The 23,514-nt window shown below is 42.4% G+C and overlaps 1 protein-coding gene across 1 annotated transcript; it reads left to right on the plus strand.

Moving 5' to 3' along the window:
• The first annotated feature begins 4,036 nt into the window (after positions 1-4,036).
• WFDC8 (WAP four-disulfide core domain 8) lies at positions 4,037-22,919 on the plus strand. The gene is made up of 7 exons (XM_086335162.1): positions 4,037-4,060; positions 9,342-9,433; positions 14,669-14,778; positions 18,386-18,526; positions 19,824-19,991; positions 21,548-21,688; positions 22,780-22,919. Exons 1-7 carry the CDS (start codon positions 4,037-4,039, stop codon positions 22,917-22,919), a joined length of 816 nt encoding a protein of 271 aa, XP_086191288.1.
• Positions 22,920-23,514: the final 595 nt, after the last annotated feature.

The raw sequence follows: 23,514 nt of genomic DNA on the forward strand, positions 1-23,514 counted from the left end.
TCGGACATGACTGAGCGACTTCACTTTCACTTTTCACTTTCATGCATTGGAGAAGGAAATGGCAACCCCTCCAGTGTTCTTGCCTGGAGAATCCCAGGGACGGGGGAGCCTGGTGGGCTGCTGTCTGTGGGGTCTCACAGAGTCGGACATGACTGAAGCAACTTAGCAGCAGTGAAAATATATTTTTAAAAAAGATAACAACAACAAAATCCCTCAATCATAATTATCTTGCCTCTCCCAACTTTATAGAAGAGGGAACAACTCTTATTGTAAGACCTTTGTCATTCAATACAAAGTAAGTTACAGAAATAGGAAAGATTAGGATGCCTATTACAAGCTGTTCATCAACTAAGAATGGATGTTTTTGGAACAGTTAAGGTGTGGTCAAGGTTTAAAAATTTTGAAAAAATATTAAATGATTTATTTACAGAGAGAAGTTTTTAGGTGCATAGAGTAATCTTGGATCTTTACTATGTGAATCAACAGAATGCAAGAAAACTTCCACTCGTGTTTTTGCTCTTCTTCAAGAACATCAGTGAATTTGTGGAGAAAATATCACTGGTACGTCCATGTATACATGTGCATACTAAGTATTTTATATTTTTATTACTTGCTATCTTATGAAAAAATACCAAAGAAATGTAAAAAGAAAAAAGTCTTTGTCAGATAATTCCAACATTTATTTCATCTTAGAATTGGAGTCTCTGGATAGTCTTTTCCCTTATGAGTTTTTATTTTCCTTTTCCTTCATCCAATTTCTAGTTCACTCACTCAGTCATGTCCAACTCTTTGTGACCCCATGGACTGCAGCACTCCAGGCTTCCCTGTCCATCACCAACTCCTGGAGCCTGCTCAAACTCATGTCCATTGAATCCGTGATGCCATCCAACCATCTCATCTTATGTGGTCTTCTCCTCCCGCATTCAGTCTTTACCAGCATCAGGGTTTTTTCCAATGAGTCAGATCTTCATATCAGGTGGCCAAAGTATTGGAGCTTTCAGCTTCAGCATCAGTCCTTCCAATGAATGTTCAGGACTGATTTCCTTTAGGACTGATTGGTTTGATCCCCTTGCAGTTCAAGGGACTCTCAAGAGTCTTCTCCAACACCACAGTTCAAAAGCATCAATTCTTTGTTGCTCAGCTTTCTTTATAGTCCAATTCTCACATCCATACATGACTACTGGACAAACCATAGCTTTGACTAGATGAGCCTTTGTTGGCAAAGTAACATCTCTGCTTTTTAATATGCTGTCTAGGTTGGTCATAACTTTCTTTCCAAGAAGCAAGCATCTTTTAATTTCATGGCTGCAGTCACCATCTGCAGTGATTTTGGAGCCCAAGAAAATAGTCTGTCACTGTTTCCATTGTTTCCCATCTATTTGCCAGGAAGGGATGGGACTGCATGCCATGATCTTTGTTTTTTGAATGTTGAGTTTTAAGCCAGCTTTTTTCACTCTCCTCTTGCACTTTCATCAAGAGGCTATTCGGTCGCTCTTCACTTTCTGCCATAAGGATGGTGTCATCTGCATATCTGAGGTTGTTTATATTTCTCCTGGCAATCTTAATTCCAGCTTGTGCTTCATCCAACGTGGCATTTTGCATGATGTACTCTGTGTAGAAGTTAAACAAGTAGGGTGACAATAAACAGCCTTGATGTACTCCTTTTCCAATTTGGATCCAGTCCTTGTTCCATGTCTGGTTTAACTGTTGCTTCTTGACCTGCATACAGATTTCTCAGGAGGCAGGTAAGGTGGTCTGGTATTCCCATCTCTTTCAGAATTTTCCATAGTTTGTTGTGATCTACACAGTCAAAGGCTTTGGTGTAATCAATAAAGTAGAAGTAGATGTTTTTTCTGGAATTTTCTTGCTTTTTCTATGATCCAACAGATGTTGGCAATTTGATCTCTGGTTCCTCTGCCTTTTCTAAATCCAGCTTGAACATCTGGAAGTTCATGGTTAATGAATTGTTGAAACCTGGCTAGGAGAATTTCGAACATTACTTTGCTAGTGTGTGAGATGCCAAATAATTTTGGATTATATACTGGGCATTTTGAATATTGTATTATGGAACTCTTGGGTCTTGTTTAAATCCACCAGAAAAAGCTGATATTTTGTTTTTAAAAGTCATTGAAATGGTTAGGTTCAGGTTTAAAAGTTCCATCTGTCTTCTGCGGGTGGTGGTTCCAATGTCAGTACGATTTCTAAAGCTTTGCAGTTCATTCAGTAACTTCCCTGCCTGTGTACCACCTAGTGGCTAGTCTGGGACCTAGACAATGTTTTTGTTCATTTCTCAAGGCAATGGCACCCCACTCCAGTACTCTTGCCTGGAAAATCCCATGGACGGAGGAGCCTGGTGGGCTGCAGTCCATGGGGTCGCTGAGTCGGATACGACTGAGCGACTTCACTTTCACTTTTCACTTCCATGCATTGGAGAAGGAAATGGCAACCCACTCCAGTGTTCTTGCCTGGAGAATCCCATGGACGGGGGAGCCTGGTGGGCTGCCGTCTGTGGGGTTGCACAGAATTGGACACGATTGAAGCGACTTAGCAGCAGCAGCAGCAGGGTATGTTAAATAGGCTTCCATACATGCTTGGAGGTGAGCCTAGGAGTAACCAAGTAACTTTCCTGAGTTATTTTCCCTGTGATCTCCCCAGTATCTTGTGTTTCTTCAAAACACCTAAAAGCATGGGCTTTGGTTACCCTGCTCCTCTAGGCACTTCCACAACTGCATCCATACTCAGGGCAAGTGGCAGAAGAACAAAGACAGAAGTGGAGGATGGCAGGGGCCCACCTACTCTCAAAAGTACAGTTGTACCCCATGAGGAAGATTTCCCTTCTTTCAGGGTCTTGGTTCCTTCTAATTCCTGTACTAACTGCAGTCGTCACTAGCATAGAATTTCTTAGGGGCCAGGGTGAAAAAGAACAAAAAAAAAAGAAAGGAAAAAATAAAAACAAAAAACCTGCACCGCTGCTGAACATTGCAAGTTCCCTTTCACATGCATCAAGCCAAAATTAGAAGGTTTCTTCTGAAGCTCTGTCTCTCTGCACCTTAGTGCTTATTTCCTGGTTAACCAGGAATATTTGATGGAGGAAAAAAATGCCAGTAAACTCATGATTGGTAGTGTGGCCCTTGCAGTCTTTCCCAGTCTGCCGGCTATTACTTATTTTACAGCTTTTATACTCTATTCAGTGGGAGACACAAGGAACCAGAACCAGTAAGTAGCTTTTCTTACCCCTGGAAATAGGCTCACCTTTCCTTCTACTAGACTTTGAGTTTGTGTGAATCTATTTCAGAGCAGGGCTGCGTTTGGGGTGACTGGTTGATGGTTGCTGTGGTTGCCCTTGAGTGCACCGCGAATTTTAAATTTCATCCTCAAAACAGAAATAGTGTCTGTGTTTAGGGTGGAGCTGGGTTTATCAGGTTTTTTCCGCCCCCCAACAACTGCTCTGATTTCAGCTTCGGGCTGGCTCTGAGAATGACACTCTTGCAAGTTGCTTATTATTCAGAGTTTTTAGCCAGGTGAGGCGGGAGGAGGTGTGGTTGGGGTCCATTCTCTGTCGTTCTGGTTAAGCCTCAGTCTTAGGTAGATGCACTGTCCTGAGTCTCAGGGGAGTGGTCTTAGTGATCTTACCCTTCCTCCCACCCTCAGGGACAAAGTTCTGAAGCTGGCCAGTATTTGGACCCCTCCTCCGGCTGCACAGAGATTTCACTGGTATCCTTAGGGCAACAGTATTGCTTCATTCTCTCTAAATGAAAAGTCCCTTTGGAGGAAGGACAGGAAAGCTTTCAGGTGGAATTTCTTGCCTTTCCATAGTGGGGGCTGCCTTGTCTCCCCTCCCCAGTGTTGCCCCTCCAAGAGACTTTATCAGAACTGTAAATTTTTCTCTATGAGGGCCCCGTGGGATTCCTGAGAGAAGGAGTGTGTGGACTTCCCGCTGTATTTGCAGCCTCAGGGACTGCGCTATCTTGCCAGTGCCCACTCAGCCTCCAGCCATTTGCCAGCCCTGGAGGTGTACTCCTTTTACTCGTCCTGCATGGTGACTGCTGCACGTCTCCAGGTAATCCAGCTCACAGTGTGTCTCTCTGAACAGGTGCCCATCTTTCTCTAGATACTGGACGGGTTGATTGGTGAGTTCAAGAAAAGCTGTCCAGCTTTTTTTCAAGGTAAGTTTGGGAGGTTTATTCAGCTCTCTGCATCTCTGAGCATAAAGCAAGAGTCTCTTTCCTTTTATTATTAAAATTATTTGCAATTGTGGTAAAATATGCATATATAAAGTAGACATACACCTGTGTGTTAGTTGCTCGGTCTTATCCAACTCTTTGCGGCCCCATGGACCGGGGCCCCCCAGGTTCCTCCTCTGTCCATGGAATTCTCCAGGCAAGAATACTGGAGTGGGTGGCCAGTTCCTTCTTCAGAGGATCTTCCTGACCCAGGGATTGAACCTGGGTCTCCTGCATTGCAGGCAGACTCTTTACCATCTGAACCACCAGGGAAGCCCAACTACACAGTTCAATGGTTTTTTTTTTTTTTTTAGAATTTTTATTTTTTTATTTTTTAACTTTACAATATTGTATTGGTTTTGCCATATATCAACATGAATCCGCCACACGCGTACACGTGTTACATTCATCTTGTTGTGCAACCATCATCATCACCCATATCTATTACTTTTTCTGTTATTTATTTTCCATTATGGTTTATTAAGTCAAGTCGCTCGCTCAGTCGTGTCCGACTCTTTGCGACCCCGTGGACTGTAGCCCACCAGGCTTCTCCGTCTATGGGATTCTCCAAGCAAGAATACTGGAGTGGGGTGCCAGTTCCTTCTCCAGCTTCCATTAAATATAGGAGCTCACATACAAACACACATAGACATACACATTCACAACATAGGTTAGAAAACAAGAAAAGATGGGGGGGAAAGAGTAAAGAGAAACAACAGAGAACATGTTAAAACAATGAGATTAGAACATTTATTCACACCACATACAAAAATAAACTCAAAATGGAATAAAGATCTAAATGCAAGATCTTAAACCATAAAACTCCTAGAAAGAGAATGTTGGCAGGACACTCTTTGGCATAACTCATAGCAATGCCTTTTCCTTTTTTTGGATCTGTGTCCTATGGGCATAAGAAATAGAACCAAAAATAAACAAATGGGACCTAATTAAACTTAAAAGATTTTGCACAGCAAAGGAAACCAGCAACAAAATAAAAAGGCAACCTATGGACTGGGAGAAAATATTTGCAAATAATATGACCAACAAGAGGTTACTATCAAAAATAAATAAACAGCTCACACAAATCAATGTCAGACAAACAAACAACAACCCAATAAAATACTGGGTTCAAGGCCTGAATAGACATTCTTCCAGAGAAGAAATACTTATGGCCAACAGGCACACAGAAACAAGCTTAGCATTGCTTATTACTAGGGAAGTGCAGATTAAAACAACTATGAGGTGTCATTTCACATCCGTCAGAAAGGCTATCATAAAGAAGTATACAAATCACAAATGCTGGAGAGGATGTGGAGAAAAGGGAACACCTGTGTGCTGTTGGTGGGAATGTACATTGGTGTAGCCACTGTGGAAAACAGTATGAAGGTTCCTCAAAAACTAAAATTAGCATACCATATGATCCAGCAATCCCACTCTTGGACATAGAGCTGGAAAAAATGAAAACACTAATTTGAAAAGATACATGCACTCCAATGTTCATCAGATCAGATTAGTCGCTCAGTCGTGTCTGACTCTTTGCGACCCCATGAATCGCAGCACTCCAGGCTTCCCTGTCCATCACCAACTCCCAGAGTTCACTGAGACTCACGTCCATCAAGTCAGTGATGCCATTCAGCCATCTCATCCTCTGTCGTCCCCTTCTCCTCCTGCCCCCAATCCCTCCCAGCATCAGAGTCTTTTCCAATGAGTCAACTCTTCGCATGAGGTGGCCAAAGTACTGGAGTTTCAGCTTTAGCATCATTCCTTCCAAAGAAATCCCAGGGCTGATCTCCTTCAGAATGGACTGGTTGGATCTCCTTGCAGTCCAAGGGACTCTCAAGAGTCTTCTCCAACACCATAGTTCAAAAGCATCAATTCTTCGGTGCTCAGCCTTCTTCACAGTCCAACTCTCACATCCATACATGACCACAGGAAAAACCATAGCCTTGACTAGATGGACCTTTGTTGGCAAAGTAATGTCTCTGCTTTTGAATATGCTATCTAGGTTGGTCATAACTTTCCTTCCAAGGAGTAAGCGTCTTTTAATTTCATGGCTGCAGTCACCATCTGTAGTGATTTTGGAGCCCAGAAAAATAAAGTCTGACACTGTTTCCCATCTATTTCCCACGAAGTGGTGGGACCGGATGCCATGATCTTTGTTTTCTGAATGTTGAGCTTTAAGCCAACTTTTTCACTCTCCACTTTCACTTTCATCAAGAGGCTTTTTAGTTCCTCTTCACTTTCTGCCATAAGGGTGGTGTCATCTGCATATCTGAGGTTATTGATATTTCTCCCAGCAATCTTGATTCCAGCTTGTGTTTCTTCCAGTCCAGCATTTCTCATGATGCACTCTGCATATAAGTTAAATAAACAGGGTGACAATATACAGCCTTGACGAACTCCTTTTCCTATTTGGAACCAGTCTCTTGTTCCCTGTCCAGTTCTAACTGTTGCTTCCTGACCTGCATACAAATTTCTCAAGAGGCAGATCAGGTGGTCTGGTAGTCCCATCTCTTTCAGAATTTTCCACAGTTTATTGTGATCCACACAGTCAAAGGCTTTGGCATAGTCAATAAAGCAGAAATAGATGTTTTTCTGGAACTCTCTTGCTTTTTCTATGATCCAGAGGATGTTGGCAATTTGATCTCTGGTTCCTCTGCCTTTTCTAAAACCAGCTTGAACATCAGGAAGTTCACGGTTCACGTATTGCTGAAGCCTGGCTTGGAGAATTTTGAGCATTACTTTACCAGCGTGTGAGATGAGTGCAATTGTGCGGTAGTTTGAGCATTCTTTGGCATTGCCTTTCTTTGGGATTGGAATGAAAACTGACCTTTTCCAGTCCTGTGGCCACTGCTGAGTTTTCCAAATTTGCTGGCATATTGAGTGCAGCACTTTCACAGCATCATCTTTCAGGATTTGGAATAGCTCAACTGGAATTCCATCACCTCCACTAGCTTTGTTCGTAGTGATGCTTTCTAAGGCCCACTTGACTTCACATTCCAGGATGTCTGGCTCTAGGTCAGTGATCACACCATTGTGATTATCTGGGTCATAGATGTTCATAGCAGTATTATGTTCATAGCAGTATTATTTATAACTTCTAAGATGTGGAAGCAACCCATGTATCCATCAACAGATGAATGGATAAAGAGATGTGATATATATATGAATATTAGCCATAAAAAAGAATGAAATTCTGCCATTTGCAGAATGGATCTAGAGAATACTATGTTCAGTGAAGTAAGTCAGACAGAGAAAGACAAGTACTGTATGATATCACTTATGTGGAATCTTTAAAAAGTCAAACTAGTAAGTATAACACAAAAAAGACTCACTTGGGGAATTCCCTGGTGGTCCAGTTGATTAGGATTCAGCACGTTCACTGCTGTGGGCCAGGGTTTGATCTCTGGTCACGGACTAAGGTCCCATAAGCTGTGTGGTTGGGCCAAAACAAACAACAAAAGGCAGATATAGAGAACTAGTGGTAACCAGTGAGGAGAGGAAAGTGGTGGGGGTGGGGGGGAGCAGGCAAAATAGGGGTAGAGGATTAAGAGTTAGAAACTAATAGGTATAAAATAAATAAGCTACAAGGATATATTGTGCAGCACAGGGAATATAGCCAATATTTTATAACTATAAATGGAGCATAATCTATAAAAATTTGAATCACTATGTTGTACACTTGAAATTAATATAAAACATATAAGTAAATCAACTATACTTCAATTAAAAAAACACCTAAGTGCCTTGAAAGGTTGAAAGCAAGAAGATGGAAAAAAGTCATCTTCTGTGTCTGTGCTCAGTTGCTCAGGCATGTCCAACTGTTTGCAATCCCATGGACTGTAGCCTGCTAGGCTCCTCTGCCCATGGAATTTTCCAGACAAGAATAGTGGAGTGGGTTTCCATTTCCTCTTCCAGGGTATCTTCCTGCCCCAGGGATTGAACCCGAGTTTCCTGCGGCTCCTGCATTGGCATGCAGATTCTTTACCACTGAGCTACCTGAGAAGCCCCAAAGTCTAGATAACTGTGAACAAAAGAAATGGTATAGTTTGGTTAATATCAGACAATCAAGAACTCTAAGGTGAACATTTATTTTAGCGATAGAGAGTAGGTCACTATATAATGACAGAAGATACAATTCACAAGGAATGCACTGTTTCCCTGGTGGGTCAGAGGTAAAGAATCCCCCTGCAGGTTCAGTTCCTGAGTCAGCAAGATCCCTGGAGAAGGGAACGGCAACTGACTCCAGTTTTCTCACCTGGAAAATGCCATGGACAAACGAGCCTGGCGGGCTACAGTCCATGGGGTTGCAAAGAGTCAAACACGACTAAGCGATTAAAACAGCAACAGCAACAATAAGTATATAGAATCAGGATATATTAAACAAACATTAGTGGAATTACAGGCATAAACTGAGACGCCTATGGCTATATTGATAGCCCTCAACACATCTTTTCCAATTACTGATAGGTTAAAGATCTTAACTGTGTTAAGGATCTTAACACAGTTTGGAGACACAAAGTGCTCTGCATTCCACCCTTAGAGACTGCCTTTCGTCAGTATCAGAGTGTAGATTGCTAAGTAGGTGTTATTTAGAAGGCTGTATCTTTGGAAGAGGCATCTACTTACTCTACCTGAGCTTAGGGCATGCTGTGTGTGTGCTCAGTTGCTTCAGTTGTGTCCAACTCTTTGTAATTCTATGGACTGTAGCCCTCCAGGCTCCTCTGACCGTGGGGATTCTCCAGGCAAGAATACTGGAGTAGGTTGCCATGCCCTTCTCTAGGGGATCTTCCTGACCCAGGGATCAAACCCACATCTCTTACATCTCCTGCATTGGCAGGTGGGTTCTTTACCACTAGCACTACCTGGGAAGCCCATCCACAGAGCTAACTGTCCTCCTCAAGGTCTCCTGCCCAGGGACGGAGGCTCAAGGCACATTACTGGTTGAGCCACACTACACCAGAAGAAGATGTGAGCAAGGAGCTCTCAGCCATGGAAACAGGGCTGGGTTTGCTCCCAGTAGGGGAGTTAGAACGTGGTGGGACATAGTGGAGACAAGGTGGAGCCTTTACCTGTGGTTCCAAAGGTTGTAACCTGGAAATTCACATGTTCCCCCAGCTCCTGGTCATCTGTAGACCTTTCAGTTGCAACATGTTCCTCAGTCTACTGCCAAGAGTAACCTCGGCCACGCGGGGAAGCTGGGCAAAGAGGTAGGTTCAACGACGAGGCTCTGGGGACACTCCTGACCAAGCAGGCTCAGGAACCAAGGAGGATGCTGGGCTTGAAAGTGCCCTAAGGAAATTTGGAAAATAGGAGAAATCTCCCCGTCATCTTTCTCAGTGGCTTAGATTCTTAGGGTTCTAGAAATTTAAGCCAACTACTTTAATCTCTTAAAATGTTTTTCAGTCTTACCACTATGCATCTATGAGAATGATTAAAATAAAAGCATTTACATTAATACATATACATTACTGTATATATGATAGATACCCAACAAAGACCTACTGTATAGCATAGGGAAGGATACTCAATATTGTGTCCTAAACCACATATCTATATCTATATATCTGAATCACTGACTGTACACCTGAAACTGACATGGCATTGTAAATCAACTATACTTCAATTAAAAAGCAAAAAAATATTTACAATACTAAGTTCTAGCAATCATGTGGAGCAGGTGGAACTCTCATCGAATCCTTGTGGAAATGCAAAATAGTACGGCCATTTCGAAAAACATTTTGGTAGTTTCTTATAAATGTGTGTGCATGTGTCTCAGTCGTGTCCGACTCTTTGTGAACCCATGGATGACAGCCCCCCAGGCTCTTCTGCCCATGGGATTTGTCAGGCAAAAATACTGGACTGGGTTGCCATTTCCTACTGCAGGGAATCTTCCAGACCCAGGGATCGAATCTAGCAGGTTTGATCAACTTCAGTACTGACAGGCGGATTCTTTACCAATGAGCCACCAGGGAAGTAAAAAGATACCTTACATTCATGCAAAATCTTATATGCAAATGTTTGTAGGGAGTTTATTCATAATTGTCCCAAACTGGAAAAATCCAAATATCCTTTAGTGAATGGATAAACAACCTGTGAGACATCCATATAGTGGATTTAGGACTCATCAATAAAATGGTACAAACAACACACAGAAACATGAATGAATCTCAAATGCGTTATGCAAACATGTTGTAAACTTTATTCGGCCATGCCATGAGGCTTGTGGGATTTTAGTTTGCTGATGAGGGATTAGACCCTGTCTCTCAGCAGAGATAGCATGGTGTACCAACCACTGGACTGCCAGGGAATTCTCTGTTGTAAATATTAATACTTTACAAAAACCCTGCTACATAACAAATGAATCAGTTGGGGCCAAAATACCATAATAACTTGATATACAGCATCATTCATTTAAAAAATATGTGAAAAGCACTTGAAGAGTTGGAAAATTTAAAACACTTCTCCTTGAACTTCTCTTTCCATTGCTCTTACCCCACAGACTTTTAATCTGATGAAATACAATCTTATGCTCAAAAGCCTTTTATTCATGACTTTTTCATATTGCTATGCAGCAAGAACATGAGTTTAAATTAAAATTTAGCCTTTTCATTTACAGTGATCATAAGACTATAGGAATAAAATGTTTTCCTTTGGATTGATTTTCACTCCATTTGTTATTTAAATAACATAATAATAGTAATGACTATATAAGTAAATATATTGAAATTATTGATAAATAAAATTTTATTGATACATTCCATAGGTAATGCAACTCAATGATATGTAAGTTCATGGGAACAAATGGAGTTCGGTTATAGGTATGTCACTCGGTTCTTTGAACTTCTAGCAAGTTGCCCCCCAGTCACATAATTCTGTATAATAAAAATGTATTTTAATGATCTAGTTAAATGTTTAAGAAAGTTTTATTAAGCCCTCTTTCAATTTTTATTTAGACATACAATTGGAAAACCTACCCTTGAAAATAATTTGTTTCCAGTAATTAGAATACTGATCACAAATCACAAGTGATTTTCTTAATTTCTGGAAAGTTTACCAAAAAGGTTTTAAGAGTATTTGCCAAATGATCAAAGATGTTTGATTACATCCATTACTCTTTTACTTAGACACCTTACATAATCTTATATGTTCTGTAAATGTTGGAAAGCTTAACCTGATTGAACTTTGATAGCATATTTTCATAAAATGCATTAATCTTATTGAAGTCCTTTAGTACATTTAAAAAAATCTTTGATGCTACAGATTTTCAGTTCAGTTCACTCACTCAGTCATGTCTGACTCTTTGCGACCCCATGAACCACAGCACGCCAGGCCTCCCTGTCCATCACCAACTCCTGGAGTCCACCCAAACCCCTGTCCATTGAGTCGGTGATGCCATCCAACCATCTCATCCTCTGTCATCCCCTTCTCCTCCTGCCCTCAGTCTTTCCCAGCATCAGGGTCTTTTCCAATGAGTCAGCTCTTCTCATCAGGTGGCCAAAGTATTGGAGTTTCAGCTTCAGCATCAGTCCTTCCAATGAATATTTAGGACTGATTTCCTTTAGGATGGACTGGTTGGATCTCCTTGCAGTCCAAGGGACTCTCAAGAGTCTTCTCCAACACCATGGTTCAAAAGCATCAATTCCTTGGTGCTCAATTTTCTTTATAGTCCAACTCTCACATCCATACGTGACCACTGGAAAAACCATAGCCTTGACTGGGTGGACCTTTGTTGACAAAGTAACATCTCTGCTTTTGAATATGTTGACTAAGTTGGTCATAACTTTCCTTCCAAGGAGTAAGCATCTGTTAATTTCATGGCTGTAATCACCGTCTGCAGTGATTTTGGAGCTCAGAAAAATAAAGTCAGCCACTGTTTCCACTGTTTCCCCATCTATTTGCCATGAAGTGATGGGACCGGATGCCATGATCTTAGTTTTCTGAATGTTGAGATTTAAGCAAACTTTTTCACTCTCCTCTTTAACTTTCATCAAGAGGCTCTTTAGTTCCTCTTCACTTTCTGCCATACGGGTGTTGTCATCTGCATATCTGAGGTTATTGATATTTCTCCCAGCAATCTTGATTCCAGCTTGTGCTTCTTCCAACCCAGCGTTTCTCATGATGTACTCTGGATATAAGTTAAACAAATAGGGTGACAATATACAGCCTTGACATACTCCTCTTTATTTGGAACCAGTCTGTTGTTCCATGTCCAGTTCTAACTGTTGCTTCCTGACCTGCATACAGATTTCTCAAGAGGTAGGTTATGCACTATATTTGTGGAAAAATGTTAACCAAATTGTCTAATTGGCAAAGTCAGTCCTCAGTCAACCAAATCAAATGACTTTCTTCCATAAAAAGATTGAATTAATTGTTCAATTTAAATGTTTTAATACACATTCCTGTAGCAACTATCATTCTTCTGAATTCTAATTCTATTGCCCAAACAAGTCCCCTTCCAATCAAAATGAATTGATTCTGTTTTAAAGTTTCCAGATTTAACAAGTACAAACACGTGATGACCAATTCAATTTGGGGGGTTCTTTTGGCTGTGCTATACAGCTGAGGGCCGAAGAATTGATGCTTTTGAATTGTGGTGTTGGAGAAGACTCTTGAGAGTCCCTTGGACTGCAAGGAGATCCAACCAGTCCATCCTAAAGGAAATCAGTCCTAAATATTCATTGGAAGGACTGATGCTGAAGCTGAAACTCCAATACTTTGGCCACCTGATGAGAAGAGCTGACTCATTGGAAAAGACCCTGATGCTGGGAAAGACTGAGGGCAGGAGGAGAAGGGGATGACAGAGGATGAGATGGTTGGATGGCATCACCGACTCAATGGACATGAGTTTGAGTAAACTTGAGGAGTTGGTGATGGGCAGGGAAGCCTGGCGTGCTGCAGTCCATGGAGTTGCAAAAAGTCAGATATAACTGAGCGACTGAACTGATTGACACAGCATGCAGGATCTTAGATCCCCAACCAGGGATGGAAACCATGCCCTCTGCAGTGGAAGTGCAGAGTCTTAGCCCTTTGACCTCCAGGGAAGTCCCAACCAACTCAGTTTGAATGAATAATTTTTGGTGTAACTACAGTCCTTACATTGCATGGGATATGCTTATACTAAAAATGATAACTGGACATCCTATATTATATTTGGTAATCTTATTTATCCGTATCCTTCCCTTTACCCCTTTTCAGGCGTTCTGCTTCCTACTAACTGACTATAGGCTAATCCGATCAACTAACTTTCAAGAGTTAATAGATGTTACTTCCCTGGTGGCTCAGTGGTAAAGAATCCACTTGCCAACTCAGGAGACTTGGGTTCGATCCCTGGGTTGGGAAGATTCTCTGGAGAAGGAGATGGCAACTCACTCCAGTATTCTTGCCTGGAAAATTTCAAGGACAAAGGAGCCTGGCAGGCTACAGTCCATGGAGTCACGAAAGAGTCAGACCTGACTTAGCAACTCAGCAACAACAACACACTTTGGCATAAAAACTTTCTTTCTTCCCTACCCTCTTCCTTTCTGTCTTCCTCCCTTTCTTCTTGCCTCCTTCTCTTGCTATTTTTGAAATTTACTCCGAGAGGCAATACAGTAAGACATTATCAGTTCTTCACATTATTAAAAAAAAAATAGATAAAGGCCAGGAAAATACATAGAAAATGGAGACTTAAGTGGGGGAAGATGTCCATTTATCTGGTTGTCTGGACATATCATAAGCTCCTAGGCTTGGATAACATCAGAAGGAATAAGAGGGATCCCTTTGTTAACCTCAGGCTTCCTTTGTGGCTCAGCTGGTAAAGAATCCGCCTGCAGTGTAGGATACCTGGGTTTGACCTCTGGGTTGAGAAGATCCCCTGGAGAAGGGAAAGACTACCACTCTAGTATTCTGGCCTGGAGAATTCCATGGACTGTATAGTCCATGGGGTCGCAAAGAGTCAGACATGACTGAGCAACTTTCACTTCACTTTGTTAACCTCAGATCAACTGGCATCTTTTTGGCTCTTGGGGCACTAAAACCCAGCAGGATATGGCCAGGCCTCCCTGCAAATCTCATATCATCATCAGTTTCTTGTTCGGTGGAGCAAAGAAAAGATTCTCAGTAGTGTCTGGGGTTGCCCCAGGACTGATTGTGGGCAAATCAACTTGGTGTTCCAGACAGATCCCTGTGATCACTCATGTGTGGCCTCTAGCCTGGGAGCAAGACAATGGGCAAGTGTCTGGGTAGGTAATGTACAATCCACAGCAGAGCGTGGGGCCCCTGGGAGGGTGTTGGGACTGAGAGACCTGCCCTGCTTGCCACGTGACTGACCTCACGTGATGCGCCTTGGTTTTCTGCTCTGTGAACTCAGGGAATTGGTGGGTCAGCTCCAAGGTTCATCTGCAGATGCTTGCATCTCTCTGGCTTGTGCCTAATCCCTGCCCTCTTCTCTTCCCCTTCCACAGGCATCTTCCTCTCCACAGCTCCACCTTCTCCTGGAGAAATGTTGCCCTCCTGCTGCTTCTCTCCCTCTCTTTGGAGCAGACATCTGCCTCGCCAAGCTACAGAGTCAAAAGTGGGTTCAGAAAAGCTGCAGCTGCTCTTCTTTAGAAGGAGATCTTGGGGACTGAGGATTAGACACGAGGACTTATGTCAGAGGAGGCCACTGCGATGGTGGCTTCAGAGAACTAGCCCCACTCACCTGTCCTGAGCCCTTTATATCCTCCCCTCACCTTCCTCCCCCCAAATTATTCCCCGACTTTTCCTGATACATGTCTTTTCCAAGTTTAATTTTTGAAAATTTGTCAGTTGCTAGGCAGGACTCTGAGGGCAGAAGACCGATGAGGAGCCTGGCGCAGTAGTTGAGGGGGGAGATGGGAGAAGGTTGGGCTTCCCTAGCAGCGAGAGTGGTGAAGAATCCACCTCCCAAAGCAGGAGGTGCAAGAGACACAGGTTCAATCCCTGGGTTGGGAAGATGCCCTGGAATAGGAAATGGCAGTCCACTCCAATTTTTTTGCCTGGAAGATTCCATGGACAGAGGAACCTGGCAGGCTCTAGTCCATGGGGTCGCAAAGTGCTAGACATGACTTGGTGACTGAGCACACAAAGCACGCCTGGGAGGAGGTCAGCTGCTGCCCTGAGGAAGTGGAGCAAAGAGGAAGAAGAGATGGGATTTAGAGAGCTGAACTGACCCAAGTCTATGACTGGTAAAATGCTGGGGTGGTGGCGAGCGAGGGAATTGAATCTCAGGATTCTAATAACAGATCAGGGGACTGTTGATGCCAAACATCAAGACGGAAACAGAGAGAAGGTGCTGTTTGGACGTGGGGAGATGCTAGCTCCATTGTCTTCTTCTTATTCTTTTAACTGAAGTATAGTTGATTTACAAAATTGTGCTGATCTCTGCTGTGCGGCAAGATGACTCATATATATACACACATATATACATTTTTAAATATTCTTTTCCATTATGGTTTATCCCAGCGTACTGAATATAGATCCCTGCGCTATATATCAGGATTTTGCTGTTTATCCACTCTAACCCCGCACTCCCCGTCCATCTCCCTCGCTCCTCTCTCTTCCTTAGCAACCACGGGTCTGTCCTCTATGCCTGAGTCTGTTTCTGTTTTGTAGATAAGTTCATTTGTGCTGTATTTTAGATTCCATGTGTAAGTGATTAGTTCCATTTTAAACATGTTGGAGCAGAGGTGTTTATTAAATGCCCAAATGGTGTTTTCCATTGGCTATAAAGTGTCTTAGCTTGGAAGAGAGGCTAGGTCTGAAGGGAGCTATAGGAACCACAGTTGGGATTGTGGGAATGGATGTGATCTCCTGGGAAGTATGAGCCAAGGAATGACAGGAGAGGGCTGATACCATCTTCTTTTCTCAGCTTTAGGCCATCCTTGGAGAGTGCATTAAGGATAGCATGAAGAGGGGGCATCCCTGGTGGTCCAGTGGTTAAGACTTTGCACTTCTGATGCAGGGGGCACAGGTTTGATCCCTGTTAGGGGAGCTGAGATCCCACATACTTTGAGGCTTGGCCAAGAAAATAATAAATAAATAAATGTTTTTAAAAAGGGTAGTATGAAGGGCAAGAAATATATTTGGAAAGCACTAGAAATCTCAGTGGCCAGTCCTCACCAAAGAAGCGGGTCTTCTGGAAAAAGCCATGGACTGGAAGTCCCAGACCTGCCCCCAATTCACTATATTATTCTACGTGACCTCGCTCTTTCTTATTTTAACCTATTAGATTAAGAAGTTGATACCAATGATAAATATGTTTTTTTCTAATTCGAAACTTCTGTAATTTCAAGATTCAGTAGTATCCAAAAGAGTCACGTCTCTCCAGTCAGATTCCACCAGAGAGATGCTCAGTTTTGAGACGTGGAGCCACAATAAATATTGTATCAGTTATCTTGCTGTGTGACAAATTACCTGTAGGTTGGAAGTCTGGCATGGAGTGTTGAGGTTCTCTGCTCAGGTTCTCACCAGACTGAAATCAAGGTGTCCATCAAGGCCGCCATTCTTATATGGGCTCAAGGGTCTCCTCCTATCTCATTGGTTGTTAGCAGAATCATTCCTGGCAGCTGTAGCACTGAGGTTTCCTTACTGGTTGTCAACTTTTAGCAGTCACCCTCATTCCTAGGCAATTAGCTTCTTCCATCTTCAAAGCCACAAATAGCAGGCCAGATTCTTTTTTTAATATCTCTGACCTCTTCTCTACCAATCTGGAAAAAACCTTCTTTTAAAAAGACTTAACAGATTGGGCTGAACTCCAGTTACTCCTTGCCTCTCTGGGAGGCTCTCTACAATCAGCAGGGGGTTCTGACCTTGGCTCCTTTCAAATCACTGCTTCTGTCCTGGGTCCCAGAGCAGGTGAGATTTTGTGTGTGTCCTTCAACAGTGGAATCTTTTTCACAGCCCTCTGCCTCTCCTGAAAGTAAGCCCCTCTGGCCTTTGAAGTCAAGCATTCTGGGTCTTGTCTTCCTGATATAGGACTCCTGTGTTGGGGAGCCCAATGTGGGACTCAGACCCCCTCACTTCCTGGTGATAATCTCTTCAAATTATAATTATCCTTCTGTTTGTGGGTTTCCCACCTGGGGTATAGGTCTTGAGTAGACATCTCTGCCCCTCCTACCCATCTTATTGTGGTTCCTTCTTTGTATCTTTCATTGTAAAAGATCTTTTCTGCTAGTCTTCTGGTCTTTCTCCTGCAGAGTTGCTCCATGAAGATTTGTAATTTTGGTGTGCCTATGGGAGGAGGTGAGCTCAGAGTCTTCCTACTCTGCTATCTTAATCTTTCTGAAGAGCCTATAGAGATTGTAATTCTCATTTCATAGATGGGAAATTTATAACTCAGACAAAGGAAGACATTTCCCCCAAGATTATTTAGCTGTTGTGTAGAGTCAAGCACCTAAGCCAGAGTTGTCTTATTTATAGTGATTCTTCCACTCCACCATTTCGTCCCCCTTAGAGACAACTGCAGAGTCGTAGAGTGGAACTCAGATTGGTCTTGAATTCACAAGGAGTCAGGAACCAAAATCAGGGCTCCTGACTCCTATGTCCATGATATTTCCACCACTCCTCACTAATTAACTTCCCTTATCAACTAAGATACAGGAGGCAGAGGAATTAGGCATTAAAATAATTAGTTTTGAGAGGAGAAAGGAGATCCTGAATTTAAGACTAGGGTCTTGATCCCTATAAAACCCTCTGCCCTGGAATCTGAATGGGTAAAGAAAATGTGGTATATATTACTATTACTCGGCCATAAAAAGAATGAAATAACGCCATTTGTGGCAACATGGACAGACCTAGAGATGATCATGCTCTGTGAAGTAAGTCAGAGAAAGACAGATATGATTTCACTTATACGTGGAATCTAATTAAAAATAATGTAATGAACTTAGTCATGAAACAGAAACGGACTCACAGATTTTGAAAGCAAACTTATGGTTACTAAGATGCTTCCCCTTTGGTTCTACCTGGGTACAAATTCCTGATTCAGATCTACCTAAATGTGTGAAGAGTGGTGAGAGGTAGACCCTGAATACAGCAGAGTGACAGTTAAGAATTGAAGGTAGAGTATAGGACTGAAGGAATCTCACTATCCACTTTTTTCCATGGGCTGGTAAGAGCTGAAACTCTCAAAAGATGTGAATTTGGACATTTTTTTCTTACAGTGAAGCCAGGAAAGTGCCCCCAGGAAAGGATCACCTGTAGTTCTAAAGCCCCAGACTTATGCAAAACAGATTTCAATTGCGGTGAATACCTCAAGTGCTGCCCTTTTGCCTGTGGGAAGAAGTGCATGGACCCGTATGAAGGTAGGGCCATCCAGGCTGAGAGCAAGGGTGTCTGTGAGGTGTCCTGCTTCCTGCTCTGTCAAGACCTGCTGGAATGACCCCCTTGAACGTTGGGATAGGGAGGCCAGGGTTCAAGCTTTTCGCCTTCTCTAATGAGCCTCCCAACCCTCAAGTACAAACAATGAGTCTAGGCATGGTGGACATCAATGGATACTCTTGATGTTATTTTTCTTTGGTCCAACATCCAATCGCTCCCAGTAACTAAAGCTTGCTGCTTGTTCACTGTGCGTCAAGAAACTATTGTTGGCACTGTGGCAAGTAGCAACCTCAGTTCAGAGGCTGGACTTGCTCTCTGATTCTTTGCCCTTCGAGGAGGTTTTCTGGTAATTCAAAGTATCTAATAGTAGGGAACTGTGCATTTTGTATAGATTCACTCTTCATTCATTCATTCCTTCAACAAATAAGTAGTGTCAATGCCCTTGGTTAAAGACCACCAGGAACAGATCTGCAGTTGAACAAGTTGAGCTTATCACTTGCTGCAGCGAGGGAGAAAGTTCACCGCAGACAATTTGAAGTGTCTCGAGAAGAAACTGTTAGGAAGTATCTACTACAGGATGAAGGCTTTGATTGGGGAATTTGGGGGAAGATCTAAGGAAGTGGGAATTCACCCTAGATTGGGTGCTGTCAGAAAGTGGGGGGAGTTGTATAACTATCCTGGTAAGTCTCTTCAATAGAGTGGGAAGGCTAGGAGGAGGGTAAAGCTGTAATTGGTAGAGAAGCATACATCACTCATAGGTGTTTGGTATTTTGTAGGTTTCACAGTGATCTTTTTTTTTGGTCCCACTCTATCACCTCAGAGTAACTTTGTTTGATGTGGATGTCCTATGGGATTAAGTCCAACAGGAGAACAATATGGCTTAGCTGTGAGCATCAGATCAATTTCCAGACAGAGAGGGACTGCTCTTTTTCTGTCTCAGTACCTCATTCTTTCTATGTGCCAGGTGCTTTGATAGGCAGTTTGGATACAGTTCTTGAACAAGTCTTTCCCTCTGAAAACTCAAAGCAGTGAAGTAAGTATGAAGGAAGTAAGATCAGCTCTGAATCTTTCTTATATGCTCTTTGTGACCACCTTTGCAAGGTAGGAAGAATGCTCAGGGATGTTAAAGAGTGACCATATAGAGCTAGGACCGGAACTTTTATTGATCATGGCTCTTTCTACAACTTGGATAATAACACCTGGAGCTATACAAAAGCTGAGGGCCTAACCCCTATCTTTTTTGCTACTCTTATGTTCTTCCCTCTCTGTCTCCTGTCTCAGAACCCTGCTTGTTACCCTTAGACCAAGGACACTGCAAGAATACAGTTCAGCAGTGGTATTTTAACACCAAAGAGCGTGTATGCAAACCCTTTTTATATGGAGGCTGCCTTGGGAATGCCAACAACTTCTCCAAGAAGGAGGACTGCATGCAGGCTTGCTTATCAGCTGGTAAGACTCATACCCTTGGCAATCTGTGAGCCTAGTCTGATGAGAAATAGTATACCGTCCCAGTTGCAGATTCAGGCTTTGAGGTGAAATTGCCTTGGTTTAAATCTCTGCTGTGTCATTCACTGGCTGGGTAGTCTTAGTTTTGTGTCTTTCATGGGCTTTAGTTCTCCTGTCTATAAAATGGGAATAATAATAGTCTTTACCTAAAGGAGTTGTGCCAAAAAATGAGGTAGTGCATATCAATTGTTGGTAAACTTTGGCCAGTGGGACCTGAGAGTCATGTCTACACTTTGGAAACAGGTTATTTTCTCATGACATTGACCTGCTGAATATTACCTAAGGATTCACCCAAGAATGAAGCATAGACAGGTCAGCTCTGGAATCCCATGGAATAGGGATGGAGCAGGGAGAAGGTGAAGAGTAGAGCAAGGAAAGGGTTTCCCTCGTGGCTCAGAGGAATGGCAACCCACTCCAGTATTCTTGCCTGGAGAATTCCATGGACAGAGGAGCCCAGGGGGCTACAGTTCATGGGGTCAGAAAGAGGTGGGCATGACTTTCACTTTCAGAGTGGGCTAAAGGTAAAGTCTGTGGATTAATTCCTGTGCAATGACCAGTAAGGATACAGCAGGACAGCGTGATACAGAGCTTAGGAGTCAAAATACTGGCTAGAAATCTGTCTTTCTCACTGCAAATTTCTTCGCTTCTTTGAGTTTCAGTTCCTCCCCTTGTAATACTGGAATAATAGTATTGGAATACTGGAATAGTACCTCACTGAATTGTTGACAGGGTTATGTATTATCAAGGACACACAGATTTGACAAGGTTACGGGGTCACTAAGGAGTAGGAGGAGGAGAGCAAGAAGGAGAATGACAGGGACAAGGAGAAAAAAACATTTCTTGCTGTCAGGGAATTTACAATCAGATGAGGGCAAACAGAGACATGCACATGCATCCTTGATATCTGTCTTTCTCAATCAACATCCTTTGTTAAGAAGTCATTTTAGACTTACCTGGAAAATAGATCCAGAATCAGATCAGTTCTTACCACAACCACAGCTGCCACCCTAACCTGAGGTGCCATCTTCTCATCTAGATTAATCGCAATGACCTCCTAACAGATCTCCTTGCTTCTCTCCTTCCCTTCTTACAAGTCTGTTATGAACACAGTAGCCACAATGATTCTTTCAAAATTCGAGTCAGATCACATCACTCCTCCTGCAAAGTAAAGCACGTCCCCTAAAATAGCTTACATGGACTTGTGTGGATGTCACATAATTAATCCTACCTTGTAGAGAAGGAAACTGGAGTCATTCATTAACTGGCAGGACGGGGACTTTACCTTGGGCCTTCAAACACCAAGTTTAACTCTCTTCTATTGTATCTCCTGATACAGCGGAGCATTTCATCACTCCACAGCCTACTAGAGGTGCCCGTGGACAGGGTAGAATGAACCACATCCCAGAAAGAGATACTAGTTTTAAAGAAAAGGAGAAGCTGTTTGAAGGGTGATGGGAGAGGATGGGGTTTGAAGGAACTCACATCTGCTCTCATTTCAGTCAAGGATGGACAGTGCCCACTCTTCCCTTTTAAGAACCGTATGGAGTGTTCAGCTTCGTGTAAGAGTGACTACGATTGCCCCTTAAATGAAAAATGTTGCGAATCCATGTGTGGCTTTGATTGTGCCATGGCCTGGACAGGTAAGGACTGGGGATATACTTCCCAAAGTCTACTGGGCAAACCCTGAGAATGCCAAGCTGTCCCAGAGTGGTGGATGCCCCTTTGTTTAACTCAGAAGTCTCTCGGGAAATTTCCCTCACTTAATGGCCAACCAGGGCTCTCATGTTGCCTTCTTGACCTTGGGAGACTGTTGTGCTATTCTTCCAAGCCAATCTTGCATGGTAACCCTCTTCATATTTCTCAATGAAAATGTATTTATTTCAAGTCTCATTCTTCAGTGTCCTACAAGGTGACTGTATCCACTTATTCATATAGAAAGTTCATAACCATTCATAGATGTAATTCAGATGAATCCTATGTCTGCACAGAACTTCATGTAAAGTATGCAGGGGAAAAGATGGGTAGCAAAGTGCTGTTGGAGTAGAAGCGAACTCTTCCTCTATAGATGCTATTCATTCCCTCATGCAGTGCTAAGATACTGTGGTCTTGTCCCAGGGATTGTCAGTGTTTTGAGGAACAACATGGTATGGCGGAAGGAGTCAAAGGCTTTTCAACTGACTTCAACTTTCCTGCTTGTTTTCTGTGTGACCTTAGGCAACTCAATTCCCCCTTTATGGTCCTTAGTATCTACGGTTTATAAAACAAGGAAGTTCTTCGTGTTCTCTAACACTCCTACTTCTGGTACTCTGGGATTAGATAACCCAAATCTATTAATTTTGTAGAGTCAATAAGGAATCCTATCAGATTTTATAAATCAGAGATGGCAAAACTTTGTTTTCTGCCCATTAAAAAAATATTTATTTTTAAATGAAGGATAATTGCTCTACAGTATTGTATTCATATCTGCCAAACGTTAACATGAATCAGCCATAGGTATGCATATGTTCCCTACCTCTTGGCAAGACTTTCTGATTCTCCTCAAATAATTATTAAAATTATTTATCACATAGAAGTTGATACCCCACCTATTCCACCTTATTGTTACTCTAGGGGGGAGGGTAAGAAGCTTAATTAGAGGAAAACCTTATTTAAGGTTCCCAAGATTCCCCTAATTTGTCTCAAAGTATGGTCAAGTATTTCAAGGTCAAGTGTCTTGCTTTACCTCATAAAGTCAAAGCAGGTTTTTGCCCAAACAAGCCGCCAATATGTTCCACGATTGATAGACCCAAGTGCCTGCAGGATAATGATTGCCCATTGACAACGAAGTGCTGTTCACGCTGTGGACTAAAGTGCCTGGAATCCCTGAAATGAATAGTAAGTTTAAAATGTTATCATCAAAGTAGTTAATGATGAGCAGTATAATAAAAGGGCTTCCCTTGTGGCTCATGTGGTAAAGAATCCACCTGCAATGTGGGAGACCTGGGTTCTATCCTTGGGTTGGGAAGATCCCCTAGAGAAGGGAAAGGCTACCCACTTCAATATTCTGGCCTGGAGAATTCCATGGACTGTATAGTCCATGGGGTTGCAAAGAGCTGGACACGATTGAGTGACTTTCACTTTCGGTATAATAAAGAGCTATCAATTTTGTCTTGCATCCGACTAGTTTGCTAAATGGCCTTATTAAGTATAACAATATTTATTGGGGTTACTTTGATTTTATATACAATCATATAATCTGAAAATGATGATAAATTTGACTCTTTTTTCCCCCAACTTTATGACTTACTTTTTAAAAATTTCAGGGCTTTTTATATTATATAGAACCTCTGAAATAATGTTGAGAATAAATTCAATAAGCTCTAGCCCTGTCCAGTTCTTTATTTTAAAGTCAGTGTCTCTAGCTGTATAAAATGACATTTGTTTTTGGGTTTGGGACATATAGGTTTTATTGCCCTTGGGTCATTTT

This window comes from Bos grunniens, chromosome 13 (genome assembly GCF_055505025.1).
Source record: "Bos grunniens cultivar Pamir isolate PY7600 chromosome 13, Bosgru_T2T1.0, whole genome shotgun sequence".
Taxonomy (NCBI): Eukaryota; Metazoa; Chordata; class Mammalia; order Artiodactyla; family Bovidae; genus Bos; species Bos grunniens.

Excerpts from the sequence above, each read along its gene's own strand:
- WFDC8 (XM_086335162.1), top strand. The coding sequence starts at position 4,037 with ATGGTGACTGCTGCACGTCTCCAG. Across the intron at positions 4,061-9,341 it reads TGACTGCTGCACGTCTCCAG|CTCCTGGTCATCTGTAGACC; the intron begins GTAATCCAGCTC and ends ATGTTCCCCCAG. Across the intron at positions 18,527-19,823 it reads GTGCATGGACCCGTATGAAG|AACCCTGCTTGTTACCCTTA; the intron begins GTAGGGCCATCC and ends CTCCTGTCTCAG.